This window comes from Anguilla anguilla, chromosome 6 (genome assembly GCF_013347855.1).
Source record: "Anguilla anguilla isolate fAngAng1 chromosome 6, fAngAng1.pri, whole genome shotgun sequence".
NCBI classification, from domain to species: domain Eukaryota; kingdom Metazoa; phylum Chordata; class Actinopteri; order Anguilliformes; family Anguillidae; genus Anguilla; species Anguilla anguilla.
Genome location: NC_049206.1, coordinates 52702465 through 52720137, shown reverse-complemented (window position 1 = coordinate 52720137; position 17673 = coordinate 52702465). Strand labels below are relative to the sequence as shown.

General features: G+C 42.5%; 4 protein-coding genes across 5 annotated transcripts in view; 2 read left to right on the top strand and 2 right to left on the bottom strand.

The window, feature by feature from the left end:
• The first annotated feature begins 196 nt into the window (after positions 1-196).
• Positions 197-4637, top strand: selenol (selenoprotein L). 2 transcript variants are annotated; one of them, XM_035423127.1, is made up of 9 exons: positions 197-402; positions 1198-1276; positions 1436-1489; positions 1639-1684; positions 1868-1995; positions 2485-2599; positions 3353-3475; positions 3618-3755; positions 3863-4637. In XM_035423127.1, exons 1-9 carry the CDS (start codon positions 291-293, stop codon positions 4004-4006), a joined length of 939 nt encoding a protein of 312 aa, XP_035279018.1. In that variant the 5' UTR covers positions 197-290; the 3' UTR covers positions 4007-4637. The 2 variants fall into 2 exon arrangements, with proteins under 2 accessions (XP_035279018.1, XP_035279019.1); XM_035423128.1 differs by lacking the exon at positions 1198-1276 and having other exon boundaries at positions 234-402.
• On the bottom strand, positions 4284-7272 carry clec11a (C-type lectin domain containing 11A). The gene is made up of 4 exons (XM_035423129.1): positions 6772-7272; positions 6203-6332; positions 5884-6075; positions 4284-5661 (listed from the first exon to the last, which is right to left on the bottom strand). The coding sequence occupies exons 1-4, from the start codon at positions 6895-6897 to the stop codon at positions 5261-5263; spliced, it is 849 nt and encodes a 282-aa protein (XP_035279020.1). The 5' UTR covers positions 6898-7272; the 3' UTR covers positions 4284-5260.
• A 788-nt stretch (positions 7273-8060) lies between these two features.
• c6h1orf198 (chromosome 6 C1orf198 homolog) lies at positions 8061-10771 on the bottom strand. The gene is made up of 4 exons (XM_035423126.1): positions 10380-10771; positions 9616-9666; positions 8784-9416; positions 8061-8488 (listed from the first exon to the last, which is right to left on the bottom strand). Exons 1-4 carry the CDS (start codon positions 10689-10691, stop codon positions 8432-8434), a joined length of 1053 nt encoding a protein of 350 aa, XP_035279017.1. The 5' UTR covers positions 10692-10771; the 3' UTR covers positions 8061-8431.
• A 953-nt stretch (positions 10772-11724) lies between these two features.
• Positions 11725-17673, top strand: part of igf2r (insulin-like growth factor 2 receptor) — a 34567-nt gene continuing 28618 nt past the window's right edge. The window contains exons 1-3 of the mRNA XM_035422061.1: positions 11725-11933; positions 13047-13186; positions 16649-16767. Of these exons, the coding sequence (XP_035277952.1) occupies positions 11803-11933; positions 13047-13186; positions 16649-16767 (390 nt within the window). The 5' untranslated portion in view covers positions 11725-11802. The remainder of the gene's footprint in view (positions 11934-13046; positions 13187-16648; positions 16768-17673) is intronic.

The window sequence follows — 17673 nt, the reverse complement described above, 5'->3', positions numbered from 1 at the left end:
TTTTTTTAAAGATTTTCAGTTGCCATGAATGCACTGCAGAGAACAAATTTCAAAGATTCATCCCGGTCAAAGTCCAGCAACGTCTGAAACTAAATAAACGGGGATGGCCTTAATTTGAGCAGTAGGTGGAAGCACGTTCCTTCGAGCTGGTTCATCCAATAAGACCGTTCTGTTCGGATCGTAGTTTGCGTCATGACGTTTGCTTGTTCCGCTCACAGGAGTGACAACTGGTTCGATCACAGTTCTCATACAGTTGTGTAGATTCGTTCCCCTGTCAGTGAAGACTCGAGATGGCCAGTGAAGTTAAACTAAAGAAGGATGACGTTCTCATAAATGCTCTGTCGGAATTTGTCAATATTGGAAGAAGCATATTAAAAGAGGCCGAGGATGAATGCAGCAAAGGTAGAATCTACAGCGCAAACCGCCTCCTTTTGTGTCACTTACTGATTTTGGGTGATCTTAAGATAATTTCCGAAGTTATGTTTACGCTTGATTTATAAAAAGTAAGTGCGACCGAAAAATATTGTTTCCGATTAATGTGGCGTATGCGTCTTTGCACAGGTGAAATGTACGTGATAGCTCTAGATTGCACGTGAACTGCTTTAACCTTTAACCAATAACAGCCATTTTACCCTGAATAAGGTTGCATTTAAACATTTCTTGCCATTTTCATCATTCCTAAACGTTTATTATCAGTTAAATGTTATTCTTAAGCTCACTTGTGGTTTTAAGCCACTATTTAAGATAATTGTGGGAAAGAATATTTAATAAATGAAGCCTGGAGTGCTATCACAACAACCTGTTAAGATACGTAGCTTTCAACAGACCTAACGTGATTTAACCAGATAAAAGTTACCTTATCACATACACCACAGTAAGTTGGCTAACTGACAACAAACCTGTATCCCCAGATAACCTGCATTGTCGTATGAGACACTAGCTTGAAAGGGGAAAAGGAAATATATTCCATCTGATGCAGGAGTACATTGTTGCTTCTGATTGCATTAGTTTTAACACCATATCCATGACTTAATTGCAAAGATTATGGCTGTATATACATGTTAACACTGTTGCTACATATTATTTGTATTGTCATTGTTTGTTCTGCATATGATATGCTCTATGAAGTAAAGTTTTTTGGGGGAACATTTTTATAACCAGCTGCCTCAACTGCTACTTAATCATTTATTTCTATAGGACTTCCACAAGAAAAGGTCTCACAGACAATTACCTCCATGTTTGGTTTAAGCGTAGCAGCTGCTGGCTTTTTTAACAGGTGAAAAATGACTGCTCCTTTATTAACCAAAATCTAGACTCACTCTTCTCATCACTACATGACTTCAAATCTAGTAACACTTATGTATGGTTTATCTAATGCACAATGTAAAATGCATGAATGCAGTCACAGATTTATGTTCCTGTGTTGTGTATCCAGCTTGTCGGTGAAGAATAGGACTGAAGCTGAGCAGCTGTGGAAGACTGCTTACCAGTAAGGGTGGAATTGTATACTGCAGTGTCGTTTTTTGTTGTTTTTGCAATAGAACTATTGTAAAAATATAATTACAGTACAATACGGCAGTTGCATTAGAACTATTGTAAAATACAACGGTGTGTAATTCTTTCCTTGTCCATTGCCAGCCAAGCTGAAGTACGGGACATGGTTGAAGACTTGTTGCAGCTTGAGGTAGCAGGGCTTGTCTGACCCCCCTCACACACACACACACACACACACTGCCTTCACTATCACCACCACTACCACCACCACACACAGTCTATGAAGACTGTAGTGGAACAGACAATGTCAGTCACATGCTACACAACAGTATGGCTACAGCAGATATTCTAGATCAGTTCTCTGCTTGAGCAGGTAGAATGGGACACCTTCATTCAGCGCCAGGACACAAAGCAGCAGACGACTGACACGCTGCTGGGGCAGGGCCCAAGGGCCGGAAATTTGCCGGAGGACATGGTCTTCATTAATGCCAGGACAGGGGGGTGAGTGGTGGAAATGCCAGCCACACTGCGTACAGAGTGTTGTTCATGTTCTCTACAACCAGTCGGCAAAGTGTTCCCACACTTGTCCTGCGTACAATTTATAAAAAAAGAATTCAGAAGTACGGGATGTTTCAGTATTGGGAGAAGTCCTTGAATTGGTGAAAAATAAGCGTGGGAACCCTGTCCACAATAAGTTTGTATTTTCTATCATTAATAATGTGTTGTTAGTGACGTTTTTGTTATCAATGAAAACATACTTTTTGCTCATAGAGATATACTTTTTCAAGAAATGGACACTAATTTCTTGTGCCAGTTATGGTTAAGTACACTTTAATAGACTCAATACACTTTGTTTGTAATAAGTAAAATAAGAGAAGTGTCTCAGATTCCCTTTAGATGGTAATGAATAGTAATGTTCAAGATTGCTTGTTTCCACGTGGAAAACCGCTCTCTGACAGGCTTGCTGACTGTTTGTTTTGTCTTGTGCAGGACCGTGAATCTAGCCCAGTACTTGGGGAAGGGCGAGAACCTGCTCCTATTTCTGCTCAGACACTTGGCCTGACTACCATGACGAGACCACCTGACTGAGCTGGAAACCAATCAGGTAGGTTCATTTCCAGCAAGACGGTGTCTCCCTGAATTATCATGATGCAAAATTGGTGAAGTTTGGTCGCACATGAAGCTAGTAAGTTTTGAGTCCATGGGGAGAGACTGGTCAAGACAGAGTTCCAGGTCCACAGTGGCCAAAATTGTCACATGAAAATAGTTAATTCGTGAAAAAAATGAAATTGAGAAATAAAGGATATAATGTCTGCCAATGAATAATACTTGCCTTTTTAAAGCCTGACATTAGCACCTGTATCTCTTCCTTGTCATCAGTCACATACTGGTATTTTTACATACCATTAGGTTGAGCTCTGGATTTTTGCATCTTAGCTAGCGGCACCTGCTCATGTACCATCAGTCACCTATTATCAGTCACAAGTAAAAAATCAGTTGAAAATTTTATAGAATATAAATCTGCTGTATTACAAGTGCACTTACAAAACTAACTAGGCAAAACTGGGCTGAATATAACTCTTGGGAAGAGCTGAAAATTTTCTTTTTTAATGACATTGCCACTGTCAGTAAATATACATAGTCACTCGTTTTTATTTTTTTAAGTGTTCTCCTATTAATCAAGTTTCTTATTGTTATCGCAGACCTGAATTTTTTATATATCAGTGAGAAAACTGTCATTGTAAGTCAATCTGGATAAGAGCACCTGCTGAATGAATGCAATGTAATATAATAAAGAGTCCTTGCATTGTACGATTCCTTTAAGGCAGCATTGTTTTACAAGCCAATTGCCTTGCAGGGTCTCCTAGATGCTCAGTCAGTGCGGGTGCTGGTGGTCTCGTTTGATTGTCTAGAGGCGGGTCAGTTTTGGCTGCAGGACACAGGCTGCAAATATGACATGCTGCTGGACCCAGAGAGGAAGGTAGGAATGAGTTAAGCAGCTTCTGGATGTCCACATGTGCCTAGCTGGAGTGTCTATTGCCTGTGGAAGTTCAATGTTCTGTTTTTAGTGGCATGTCATAGATTGCATGTGTTTATTTCAGTTTTATTTTATTTTTTGGCAGGTGTACACTGCATTTGGCCTTGGCACGTCTTACATCAAAGTTTACAACTTCAACAACTTGCTGAAGTATGCAGAGTTCATTGTGTTGAGCCGACAGTTTCCTGAAAGACCAAGCGTTTGCAGCAGCGACATCTATCAGGTGAACAACAGAGTTTTCAACCATTTTAGACAGCTTATTTTGCGTTACGAAAAAATATGCTGACCGTTATCTCACAAATGCTAAGACAGTTTTGTAATTAATTTCAGTTGGGTGGTGACTTCGTCCTGGATGAGGGTGGGAGAGTTATCTATTCCCACCCTAGCCGGGGTCCATTGGAGAGGCCTGCGGTAGCGGAGATACTGGCAAGCATTGCAGAAGGACCCCGCCACTCAGGCTCGCAGCTTGAGTAACTCCTACTTTCTACCGTGTGTCACTGATCCCTCGCTGGAAGAGCCTTCCCTCGGCTTGCGACTATGAAGACGGGGCTCGAACTCACGTCCTTGTGAAGAGCCTTGTCCGAAACGCAACCCGCAAACCGAGGCCTCTGGCTCTTCCTGTGCTGTGATCAGCCAGTGCCCTTTGCCTTTGCACTTTTGATCAAAGCTTTATCCAAATCCAAATATGAACCTTTGCCTTCATATCTTCCGCGATTGGATTTCACAATGAATCAGAGTCCACTCAGAGGCCTTGAAGTGCAGTGTTTATTTGTGTATTTATTCAATCAGTAGAAGGCTTCTCTCATCAGACATTTTGCAGCACACTTTACTGTGAATTGCTGTTGCATTGATATATGGAATTGTATAGCTAACCATTGTGTGATTATCAAATGCGCGTAATGTTTAACCCATAATAACAGTCTTTTTAAATTCCTAGAATTTTAAGTTTGGCTTGAAAGATTTTGCACATTTATACTTTGATCATATTACACTATCTAGTAGACATACTGCACATTTGGAAAAGTACTTTTTTTTAAAAACAAAAGTGATTGAATTTTTGTTAAGAATGGATATTCATGAATAAAATTCTCCTTTTGCTCTATTATTAAAGATTGACTAAATTATTATGTTCATCACAACAATATTTTATAAAACCTCATGCCCAAGACAGGGACTTTCAGTATGTATTTATGAATGCTAATTTTATACATAGACTGCAATTCATTTAGTTCATAAATATTAACTGAATGAACTTTGTCGACACTTTTCACCACAAGTATCCTGTTATAATTTATCATTTAACTATGCTCCATGAAATAGTCAACACCACTGCAGCTAACATTCTCTAATGATTTAATGTTTTTTTTTGTTTTTTTTTAATAAGCACATGGCAGATTTCATTTCATGAATGTGTTTGTATACAATACAAGTTGTGGTAATCCTGCTTTTTGCAAACAAGACCAGGTTAAAACCAAGTATATGGCTGAAACTAACACACGTGATCCGGCCGACCAATGGTCACTTCATCACTTAGTCAGTCAGTCAGTCACCCACAGACATTCGCGTTTGTAGGGCTGGCCCCGCCGTTGAGGTCCAGCCAAAAAAAAAAATCAGTTATTGGAATAACTGACATCAAGCTTGGCTGATCGATGGTGTTTTCTTAAGTAGACTTAATGAATTATTTCAATGCAGAAACTAATTGAGTGGGATTTTCAGGGGGGGGTAGGGTCAAGCGTCAAACTCACAGAGGTAGTGCATGCGCCGGTCACAGTAGTTGTCCCACCAGTCTCCGTCATCCGAGGACATGGCCACACAGTTCTCCCGCTTGCCTCCGTCCGGCTGGCTGGACAGGTAGTGCTTGCGCCACTGGAAGTAGGTGACGCGCGTGCCGTCCTCGAACAGGTAGAGCCCTTCCGAGCGCTGGTCGTTGATCCCCAGCCACACCGGCCAGTTCCCCGGGTGGAAGAAGGTTTTGGCGTAGTCGGCCAGGGCCTCCTGCTCCTTCCTGTCCCGCGGCATGGCCATCCTGCCGCCCCGCTCCTGGCACAGCTTCGATGCCCCGGCATATGACTCATACGTGCGATACACCAGGAAGCACTTATACCCTATCCTTCGGCCCTTCTGACAACCTGTGGAAAGATAGGGAGTTACCATGGCAGCATACACAATACACAGTCAATAAACACGCGGAATCTTTCCTCCTTTACATGTACTCACTCAAAATCAAATAAAAACCCATTTGTACTACTCAGTTATCAGGAAATGGAATGGGATTATACAATGGTGCTTCACCCACACAAGCCAAAAGGTAGACCCAGAATAGGACAGAGAGGGAAATCAGCGTTCCTTACCTTCCAGACGCCCAACCTCCTTGCGATTCTCCTTGCTGAGGAGTAACACCTGCTGCACGCTCTCCTCGACCTCTCCGATTCTGCCATCCAGCCGGGAAACCCTGTCCAGCAGCTGCGACATCTTCACGTCCAGGGTGTAGTGTCCCACGTTCAACCTGTGAATGGCCTGGTCCATGGCCGCCAGTCTGGATACTGGCAGAGGAGTCGGAGGAAGAGCACAGACAAATATCCTTTAACGTGGAAGGCATAGTGGCTTGCATGCTGCTGTCAGGATATTCCACAGTTTGTAATGGCGGGCAATATTATAAGAGAGACATACAGAGATAATTGTAGCTGTTCTCAAAGTCTGAGGCAGGACTTGGGTCTGGTTCCTCACTGTCACCATCACCCTTCACAGTCTCCTGAGTTGCTTCTCCCTCGGGACTGGGAAGCGGCTTTGGCCCATCATGCTACAGAGCAACAGAGCAGACACAACTGCACTATCCCTAACGCACTGGAGTACCATCACATTACGTATCAGCCATTTACCATCATACAATACAGTAAGTCTGGCTGGTCAATATTATTACACCAAACAACAAACATACAGCACTAACTCATCAAAATCAGTATCATCATTCAGTACTTCTTTTCTCATTACTGAAGTGCAGTAATTCCATGTGAACTGAAATACTTCTCACATTTATGCTTAAGTACATATATATTACTAAAGTTTATACTTAATTACATAATTTATTTTATCATTTATACACACACACACAGCACGTTTCACACCTGTCATGTGCCAAATAATAACGGATAAGCGTGTCTGTTCTGAACACCGTGACTATTCATCTTCATCATACTAAATGTGTCTTACTCCTAGAGCCTTATTCCCAGAGTTCCCACCTGCGCTGGCATTCCGCTGTCTGGACTCCCGATTCCCACGTCATTTTCCAGGCTTCCATTCCCAGGGTGACCCAGGGAAAGAGCTGACAGGCACAGCACGGTAGCAAGGACGGCTGCTTTTGCCATTTTGCCCTTCGGTGGCTCAGGTTCTCCTCAGTCTCCTTCTTTTGTCCTGCCCTCTCTCTCTCTCTCTCTCTCTCTCTCTCTCTCACTGTCTTCTCACCCTCTCTGCTCCTGACTGGTCTGACCAACAACAGGAAGCTTCATTGTTTTTCCACCGACTTTCCCATTTCCACGCTTTGTGTTGACAGTGCACTTTTTAAGTGAGGCGGTCCTTCTGTCATGTGTTTGTGTTCGTTTCCGTCGGTTTTTAGCAGTCTTATTAGTCACATGTGAGGTTTATCTTCGTGGCAGTGAATCATTCTTATGGCAACCGGAGCTATGGAAGAAAACTTAAAAACGAAAGCGCAGATCCTAACGCGCTGAAGTCATGGCAGCCGGGAGGAATTCCAGTTAAAACGTTACAAGAATCAGACTTTCCGTCTGCCCAAGTGTTTGGGTTTGAATTTAGACTTGTGGGTGGGGTTTCAGAAACTCAATGAGCCCAATGTTAACTAACAGCAGTGTACCATTCTGGGCAGATTGACAAGTCAGCAGAGTTTCAAGTTAACTGCATAGTACAGTCATGTTCTGTGTTCTGGTCTCGAAATTAATCATGCTTAAATGTGTACAGTTGAATTCCAAGTACAAGTCTGCATAGTTATTTTTTTATTTCTAGGATTGGAATTTCCTGCCACACCATGCTGGAGTTTTCTCTGGCTTCCCAGAGTTCTGATAAATTACCATACCAGAAGGTAGATTCGGGCCCAAACACTGACTTTATACTCTTTAAAATTTCCTGCACCAATAAACACAGGATATAATGTGAATTTTTTCCACTAAATTTCAGTTCCCAATACCTAAAAAGAGATGATTGTTTAGGCTGGAAAAATGTAATGCATTCCACTCACTGAAGCAAGTCCTGGCATACAGTCTGGTTGGAGGGATGATGTCATAAGGGACAAAGACCATATTTCCCATTTGTTGTCCAAAGTAATTTAAAAGATAAACAGATTGACCCAGCATTGCACAATCAACTTGCCTTTTTGGGTTCATTTGTTTAGTGGATTCCTTACCTTACCATCTGTTGTCACGTTGAGGAAAAGGAAAATAAGCTTCTCTGCAGAAGTTTCTCTGAGTTTTCACATTTTTCTTTTAAAAAATGGCAGTCAAGAAGACACTTGAATATACAGCTGTAAAATTATTTTATTTTTTTGTACTTTGGTAGTGTAAAATGGATGCAGAGCTACATTTCAAAGAATATGAATCGATTTTTAAAAACATGCCGTTTTATCTAAACATCTCACTTTTAGTGCTTGTATAAATACTATGTTTGTTTTTAACACTAGTATGAGGTCAGGTAAACGAATGTAACGAGAGGGAGGGCAACTTTTTCAGTGGAAGCAAAACTAAAAGCATTTGTGGACAGCAATATTCTAACAGATGCGGGGGTAAAAGAAGCCAAGCTGGGTCGGTCATTGGCTATCCAGAGCCTGTAGAGGAATTGTGAAGTCCATTAATTGATGAATTCATTCAGACGGGTCTTTGTCGTCCCTGTTCGTTACCAGTTGTCCAAGAAGTCGAAGCCTGTCTTCAGAATGTTGTTGCTCGTATTGAACTGCAAATTAAAAGACAAAAATAAAGAAACATTACAAAAAGCACTACAAGGGCCGGAGTACACTATCGTTCATAATGTAGCAAAATGATAACCGTGAATCCGTGTTATAAACTAACCACTACTGAGAATCAAAAACCCAATTTTGCAGGGTATACCATCAGTTTGTGGCACGTCAAACACATTTGATGCCCGAGTTGAAAATGTTAAGGATGCTGACTTATAATCATGCAGTGTGGTATACGGTCTCATTATCTCCAATAAGATTTAATGGCGACGGCATTCTCACAGAGCCCACCTGAGAGAATGTTGGACTGTCGGCCAGGGGAGACTCCGCCTTATTGCTCTCCTTGGGGGAAGCTCCAGGCAATGCAGGGGACTTGGTTTGCGGGCCTGGGGTGAAGACGTCATCCAGAGTGTTGACGGAGGGCAGTGTGCTCTGAGCGCGCTCCCAACCGGCCACGGTGGACGACACGCTGACAGGCGCTGCTGGCGGCAGGCTAATTGCAGCAGGGGGTGCAGCAGGGGGTGCGATAACGGGCACCGGGGGCGGTGGCGCCGGTGGTCTCGGGGCTCTCGGCTTGGTCACTCGCGGCTGCTCCTCGGCCTCCTTCGGGATCGACTCCTGCCTCAGGTATGAGGGGAGGGGTTTCTCCCCTTTCTCCAGGGACTTAATTTGGCTTGGAGTAAGGGACTGAAAGTCAGCCTTCTCCCCCTCCAGCCGAGACCTCTCCGCGCTGAACTTCCAGAACGAGGACTCTTCCTCCTTTCTGCCCAGGCTTTCACCATTGGAAACCTTCACGTTTTGGGAGACCTTGGCCAGTTGGCTGCTCTGAGAGATTTTGTTTGGCTTAACGTTAGACTCTGACTGTGAGGAGGTGCTCCCCTGCTCTGGAACTGCTGTTGAACTGAGGCTGAAGTCCAGCTGGCTCTAAAGGACACAGAGCAAAGGCAGGGAGAGTGATGCCAATTTATCATTTTCAACACACTTTTCCATGTGACAAAGAACTTCAGGAGATAGAGGCTAGTAGGAACGCAATACTTCTGCAGTTAGTGTCATTTTTTCATAGCAGCCAGGTAAAATACCGTCAAATAGAGTCAAATGCCGCTAGACTATTGTACGCTGTTACCTTAGTTTCCCAAGAAAACGGCGCCGAGTGTTCATCTTGCCAAGTTATGTCCTGAAAACACACAAAATCGAAGCTGTTATATGAATGTGCTAGATAGTTTCCACTCATGTCAATTCCAACCAAACCATAACTTGTTAGCGAAGCTAATAATAAACATAGCTAACGTTACTTAGCTTAGCTAGGTAATTTACATAGGTAGCTGTGACATTGGCCTAGTTACATTTTAGCCGTTGGATATAAAAGGAGTTTCAGAGGACCACGCTAGGGGACCCGAAACGCCACACAAACACCACAGGCCTTGGCACATTAGCCCAAAACAAAGTGCGTTGATAAACGTCGGCTATTCTACTGCTAACCGATTACGTTAATGACTGCTTGACTACGATGACCAGATAGTTCTGTCTAAATGTACCGTAGCCACCTTAATTTGCTAGTTGGCAGTTAGTCTAACTGTGCCAAGAGGCCGTTCTCATAGGAGGATTTTGAGCAACTAACTTAACTTTTCTGTGTTGTTGCCTAACTGCCGAGATGAACAGTTTGGTAACTAGCTAGACGAACTAACACCCTATGGCTCCCGACCATTAGACCACAGCTGTCTCACATTAAACTACCTAATGCTAGCTAGCTAACAACAACAGCTGCATAGCTTGTTTGTCCGGATACTGTAGTGTTTATTAGCTTTTCGTTTTGACTGACACAACAAAGATATCATAAAATTACAGGCGTCAAATTCCGGAAAACAAGATACGCCAAATGCATCTCACCTCTTCCCCAAAGTGTACGATTTTCTGGCCTGTTTGGATGAGCAACTTCGGATAACACACAATGTCTTCCCGTTCCACCCTGTGCATAGCATATCTAGCTCTGATTTGAGGATCCATCATTCCATTATCGATGGCCGAATCCTGCTCATTCGGGGTCATTTTTTCCCAGTCTTGTCCGTATTGTTCCTTAATTTTCTCCCTCTCTAACATTATCTTCTTCGCCATGGAATTTATAGAAGAAAAATACTCAAATTTCTTGGCCTCCATCCTGTGCGCTTCACTCCCCGTCCCGGCCATGGTAGCGGTGGCCATTTTTCCACCAGCTGTTGTTAATCGCTAGCCTGTCCGACCAGCTACCGAAAGGAGAGGTCTGTTTCTGACGTAGCAGTGAAATCTGCTCAATAAACCACGTAGCAAGCACGCCACCTGGTGAGGAAAATTTAAAAGCTTGTACGTAGGTCTAATGTCAGCGAAATAAAGCTGCGTGCAACACCGGTTTTATGTCAATAATAATAATAATAATAATAATAATAATACATTTCCTTATTATGCACCTTTACTATAATAGTCTACTAGCCCAAAATTCATACAGTAAAACAAATAAACACAATAACACAATTTACGCCTTTTTTGATAAAAGCATTAAACTTGTCGCACAGTAGACTTGGGGATTCTGAAGATTTTTCCTAAAAATTTCAGCGCAAGCATTACTAGAGTGAATCATGTAACATTGCAGTTTCATATTTTCCCTGTAGCATTCTACTGAGTGTCACACTTGCAATGAATCTGCCTCAACACCTCAAACTTCCACGGTCCACTCCATCAACTGAACTATGCAGGCTATTTTATTGGACATTCTCATACTAAACCAGAGGAGTTCAGGTGACCCAATAAATCGTGGTTTATAGCCTACTTACAACCGCTTCAGTAGTCAAGCAGATGGCGGCGCTATTGAGCTATGTACGGGTTTATTAAATTAAGGCGGGAGTCAAATTCTACATTTACGCTGTTTCAGTCAGCTTTCATATATGCTCTTGAATCATTCCAAGGACAAATGTATAAAACACCAGCATTCAAAAATTGTGTCTATTTTTCCTGATTCCCAAATAAAGATTCAACATTTACTCCACGAGATATTCTGATGATGCTGTCGATGTTTCTTTGCGTGTTAGCTAAACAGGGTTCTTCTAAGACATATTTACTGAAACATTAGCTAATAACCCTCGGAACAAACTTATTTCCATGTTGCTCTCTTGCCGTGTAACATATGATGATGACTCATTTGGCCAAGTTAGCTAATATAGGTTATACCATGTGATCATCTATCATGTGGCAAGTTTGTCATGTGATTCTGCCAGTTCCTGCTATCGGAGGACTTGCTGTATCATGTCGGACACAGAGCTCTGAACACTGGTACAAAAATATGGGTTCACCGTGCAAGTGCATCCCAGTACCTTGCCAAATTGCCGTGCTGACTGGGATTATAACTGTACTTACACTGATTTCCAGTACAGCCGAAGCCGTTGATAGTTTTTGGTACCAAGATCTGTGCAGGTAAGTCGTCATTACCTTATTTACTACGTTGGCGACAACGTTGCAGATATTTGTGAGCTAGCAAGCAAACAAGCCTAGCTGGCGCCCTCAATGACAGTTGCTAGCTTAGACTAGCTTACCTAATTATTTGCCCAGCTAACTGACAGGGTGATTGGCGGCAGGATAGTTGTACATAATTGGCCAACGTTAGCTAACTTAACAACAGTTGACTACCCATGTGTTCGGACCATCCCAATCGCAAAACAACATTGTCGAGTAGTTAGTAGTGAAGAAGCTAGCTGATATACCGGTGGCTAAACTGTCTCAGTAAACGCACCAATAACTACAATGCTAACACGACAACGTATAAAAAGGGACGCAAAAGAAACATATGGTTCTCTAAATGATCTTTCGAAATGTAAGGTAACTGGATTGGGTAAACTAGGGCATAGCTAGCAATAGATAACATATGTTCACCTTACGTTTGAATAATGGAGCTAAGATAATAAGTAGTCATTGTTTCTTCGGTGATTTCAGGTAAGATTGTATATTTATAAAGACGAAACAACCCATTCGGAAGCGTTTAGTTAATGTACCTGTGTGTACATGACGTTCTTTCGTTTTCAATCAATGGACAAAACAAACAGACCAATAGCAGGCTACCTCTGTAGCTAATTAGATTATCACGGAATGGCATTGGAAAATAAGGCAGGGCATCATAATTTATCTCATTCACTGTTAGATTCAAGACTAGTGCTGTAGGTCCACTGCAGTGTTTAAATGGTTAGGCATGGCAAAGGAATTAACTTCAGCTTAGTTTGTGGAATTGCCTTTTTGTAAAATAAATTATTCTATTTATTATATAGTATAATATATATTTAGTTCCCTTCGATGAGAGCAGTCTTTATTCCTGCCCAGTACCACAGATAATAAAATAAATAACACGGTGTATTGACAATGTATTGAGACTGTCATAATCAATCAGTTAATCAGTCAAAGCTGTCTGTAGCCAATGAACATTTAATGCCTCTAGCTAACCTCTGCTGCTGAAGTCAAACATGGGTGGGGGACAATCAGTTTATGGTGCTGGATTTGTTTACTAGCTTTTAACTTTTTTTTTCTTTTTGCATCCAGCTACAAATGGGAGGCCATCGATGACGACAACAAAGTGAGATACTCTCTGAAGCTCTGCGACTCCTCGCCTGAAACAGCCTGTGGGCCAGGGAGCGCTGTCTGCGCCTATGACCTCACTAGCAAGACGTCGCAGTCAGTGGGTGAGTGAGTAGCGGGGTCTAATGCTGCTCTACGCTCTTTTCCCACTGGAAGCTAAAAAGCCAAGATCTGCTGAATAAGAGAACGTGTGTTCAATGTCTAAGGCTGCTGACTTGGCAGGGACTGGGTCCTACAGAGCATGCTAGAAAGAACGGCTGGATTGCTGTCAGAATTTCTGTTTAGAATAGGGAGGGAGGGTGTCATCTGTGTATTTTGGCAAATAAATATTGCAGTTCTGTACACACTGTCTGCGTCCATGTAAGCACGCAATATATAGATCATGCACCCCTCCCTGTCTTCTGTGGTCAGGGCTAGAGTGGTGCCCAACCCTCTTTCTGGAGATCTACCATCCTGTAGGTTTTCACCGCAACCCTATCAAAGCACACTTCATTCATCAGCTAGAGATCACATTTAACTGAAAATTGGTAGAATCAGGTGTGCCAAGTTATGGTTGAATTGAAATCCTGTAGGACAGTACATCTCTAGGAACTGGGTTGTGAACCACTGGGTTAAATAAATGTGAGTTGATCTAAAATAGACTGTGCAATTTTGTGGTATAGCCTATTATTAATCCCTGATCTTGATTAATTAATGCTAACAGTGACTGTAATTTATCACTTTTGCAGTTATCTTTTGTGCAAAATTATTTTACACAGATACTGCGCAAGCGATGGTAAGGTTGCCGCAGACTTGTAGGCCCGCCAGGGTATATAAAGATGAAAGTGGCCCTGTAAACAGTGACGTAAACTACATAAACATAGGTCACTCCTCATTCCGTAAGGGTAAACTTTATTGTATTGGTACAATATCTTGTGAGTTTGTCTCTGGCCGGAGCTGTTTTCTTTCTGCAGTGGCAGTTTTTTCAGTCTTTGACTTAAGCTTAGCATCCACATAACTCTGAGGAAGGCCACACCCCATTCCTTCTCATTATTTTAGTTTTTTTTTTTTTTGTCTCTCGGCAAAATGTTATAGCTTTACCTGTCACAAGGGCAGAGGATCGTATGTAGCATTATCAGGTCCGGGTGGCTATGTTGCACAGAGGAGCCATTTTGTAAACACAGGCAAACATTTTGGTGCATTCACTTTTGTTTCCCATTGGGACTGTAACAAAAAAAAAAAGGTCAACACAGGGTCCTTATCTGTAATTTGCTGCGAGTAAATGCTGGCAGTACTGACAGCTAATTTAATCACACAAACTGTTACTTATCAGTGTCTCACATTTGTCCAGATACACACATTTTTGAGGATAGGGCACGTGGGTCTCCTTTAAACAGCCCAGTTCCTGTTTAACCCCTTGTGGTTTTAGTTTCACACACCAGTGTTTCTGTGGCCTGTTGTAACGGAAAAAACCTCAATATTTTCCGCCTTGTGGTTCAGTGTGCGTCTCTGCCATTCTATATCAGTCCTTGTCCCATAGCTGCAAAGTTTAATCTTAAGTTTAATGTCGTTTCGTTAGCCTTATTATCTTCAGCACAAAAAAACATACACACACACATGCACACACACGAAGCAGCAGTCCTAACCTATACCCACCTGTGGTAACAGTGTTGATGCGTGCTCTACAGCAACAGCCCTTCGCACTCAGATGCAAGCTGAATCCAAACAGGCTGGGCTGCTCTTTTTCTTTTATGCTCTTTGTTTAAGGCGAAACGGAACTGTTTTCACCACAGAATGTATCACAAGCCACTGGCCCTCATGATTCCCCCTGTATAAAAGCACCCTTCTGGCTCAGTCCAACGCAGTGTCTTGTGGCTCCAGTCTTGGACTCTGTACATTATCACTGCTTGCATGAGATAAGAAAGACGCTCTGTGAGCTCGGTAGCCCGGGATTTGTGCATGCATAAAGATAGGAAGTGTTCTTATGGAACGAATCAAAGGTAAAAGGATCGATCAGCTGTTTGTTCACGCATTTATTTATTTTCTGCTTTCAAATACAATCCATCGGGAAATAAAGAGCTGCACTGCAGGGGCCAGACATTTTCCATCTCTGGGAATCAGGATTGGCTATGTGTTGCAGACACTGCCCGTGTGCAGAAGGCTGGATATAATTTGAATGGGAATCTCCCTTGGCTGTCCCTATTGTTCTGCAATTTACGTTACTGGGTCAGCCAAAGAATAGTTTGCCAGCACCATGTCCCATGATTCTGTCTGAATAACTTGCATTTATGGAAGTCTATACTTCTAGTTTATGTGAGGGGTTGGGTTTGTCTGCTGTGAGTACTTGCGAGGTTATGAGTAACTTTTTGTCTCTTTGGCTATAATAGCTGTTTGTTATGTTAGTTTTGGGGTTAGATTTTTGCCTAATGAGGGACTGTGCCTATTTATTCAGCATTCATTTAAGGAAGAAACTACACATGCAAATTGTCTTTCTCCTGATGTCATTTCACCATTATACTACTCCTATAGAAAACCAATATAGGAATGCACATAATAGCCTAAACGTAATCAACGGAATACATTAAAAAACAAAAACAAAATTAGTGGCTGAATATTGTACAGTATAGCATACTGTACCATGGCCTTATTTGACATGTGGTTATTCCTTATCTGTTAGCAGAGTTTTGGGTGACTGTTGATGACAGGGCCCAGGAGGAAGAGATCGAGCTCAACCACAGAGTTGGCTAAGTAGTGTTTCATCACCATTGTCCCATTTCCCTAGCAAGTTTACAGTATCTGCTGCCGTTACTCACTGCGCAAACAGCATGGACAGAGACAGACCGAGCTGCGTTCACTGGGTCAGGTTCTCATGCTGTTCATTACCTCCGGCTGTGCCATGGCCAGACATCTTGGCAGAAAAATGTCCTGAACCCGTAACCTTCCCAGGACACGCGCTGTACCATATTGCTTTAACCTTTGACATGGAGCCCGGATGCAGGCTGGGAACTGACATCGAGCACTTCTGCTTTGCGTGTTGCGAGATGGAGGACTGTTTAAAATATAGCCATTTGCAGCGGGAACATTAATTTATATTTTTATCATATATTATAACTTTGTTTTGACATATGCTATATGACCAAAAGTATCTGAACAACCCTTGGTTCTGAGGCTGTTTTTTATGGTTTAGGCTAGGCCCCTTAGTTCCAGTGAAGGCAAATCTTAATGCTGCTGCATACAATCATATTCTGGATGATTCTGTGCTTCTCCAACAGTTTGGGGAAGGCCCTTTCCTGTTTCAGCATGACAGTACCCCCGAGCACTCAGCGCAGTCCATATAGGAATGGTTTTGTCGAGAACGGTGTGGAAGAACTTGACTGGACTGCACACTTCTTCTAAAATACCAAACTTGCTGTTGTTCATTTATGCTATCTCATGGCTGAATCTTTGTTGTTGAAAGGGACTCATGAGACACACAGATCTTATGAATTTGTGTGCTCGTGTGTTTGCGTGTACCTGCATATCGATGCATGTGTGTGCGTGTCCGTGCGTGTGCCTGTGCGATTGACTCTTGTTCTTTGTTCCCGTAGGTGACCAGTCCCAGCTGAAGGCTTCTCCGAGTGTACTGGATTTCCGTGGCCCGCAGAAATGTCCTAGCAGTACTAATAATGTGCAGAGCAGCATCAGTTTCCAGTGTGGAAAAACCATGGTGAGTCACAGAGCTCAGGAGTGTGACTGTGAAGGCTAGACTTCCTGGGCAGTGCTCCCTTGTGATGACCAGAAGGCAGTCCAAATCTGTTTAAAAAAAAAAAAAAAACCTGTTTCAAAAACTACAGGTGCTTCATTTTACCCACCACTGGTCGTCATCAAGTTCTATCATGATATAATGCTGAAGTTCTGCATTGTGCATATGCACATGAAATGGTATTAAGCAAGTGTTTCTGTGCTTTATGCAGCTGAAGGACGGTACTGCCATGCACCAGGTGTACAAACAGGTCGTTCATGTTTGGCCAGTTCCTGTTACTCTGCTATTTTCAGACTGCCGGACACAAAGCAGGCTGTGTGGCATGCCGGCGATGGTCCCGCGAGCTAGACCTGCTTTTAGCAGCAAGGAGAATACACCTTGAGTGTAGCAAGGAGAATAAGTTTAGCAGAATTCCGGATCTAAGCAGAGGGTGAATTAAAGTGCATCGCGCTCAGACTCAAAACTGCGGCTTGATGTCGGCTTTTACAGGAAAGCAAAACCTTTTCGCCTTCACATCGCGTGCAAAACTGACTAATTGAGTGTCTGGACCACCAGCGTCAATGAGAATTCAATGGAAACCGTTGTACATATCGACAGCAGTCAAGTTTCCTGTGAAACATTCTTGTGGTTTAAACCGCAGAGATATGGAAGACCCCAACCAAGTTTAATTGGCTCATTTTGTGACCAGTAAAATAAAACAGGTTTGCCTGAGTTTGCTAAATCATTTTTATTGCATCTAGCTTCAGCCTCTGCTGAGCCTGGACTTTCAGTTTAGAATTTTATGATATTAGGATGTTTGCATAGTGTGGACACTTGGGTAGTATTTTAAAAGAAGATCCAAACACTTGTGAATATTTGAAAACATTTTGC

Excerpts from the sequence above, each read along its gene's own strand:
- clec11a (XM_035423129.1), bottom strand. The coding sequence starts at position 6,897 with ATGGCAAAAGCAGCCGTCCTTGCTACCGTGCTGTGCCTGTCAGCTCTT. Across the intron at positions 6,333-6,771 it reads ACAGCGGAATGCCAGCGCAG|CATGATGGGCCAAAGCCGCT; the intron begins GTGGGAACTCTG and ends GTTGCTCTGTAG. Across the intron at positions 6,076-6,202 it reads GAACAGCTACAATTATCTCT|TATCCAGACTGGCGGCCATG; the intron begins GTATGTCTCTCT and ends CTCCTCTGCCAG.
- c6h1orf198 (XM_035423126.1), bottom strand. The coding sequence starts at position 10,691 with ATGGCCACCGCTACCATGGCCGGGACGGGGAGTGAAGCGCACAGGATG. Across the intron at positions 9,417-9,615 it reads CGTTTTCTTGGGAAACTAAG|AGCCAGCTGGACTTCAGCCT; the intron begins GTAACAGCGTAC and ends TGTGTCCTTTAG. Across the intron at positions 8,489-8,783 it reads ACAGTCCAACATTCTCTCAG|TTCAATACGAGCAACAACAT; the intron begins GTGGGCTCTGTG and ends TTTAATTTGCAG.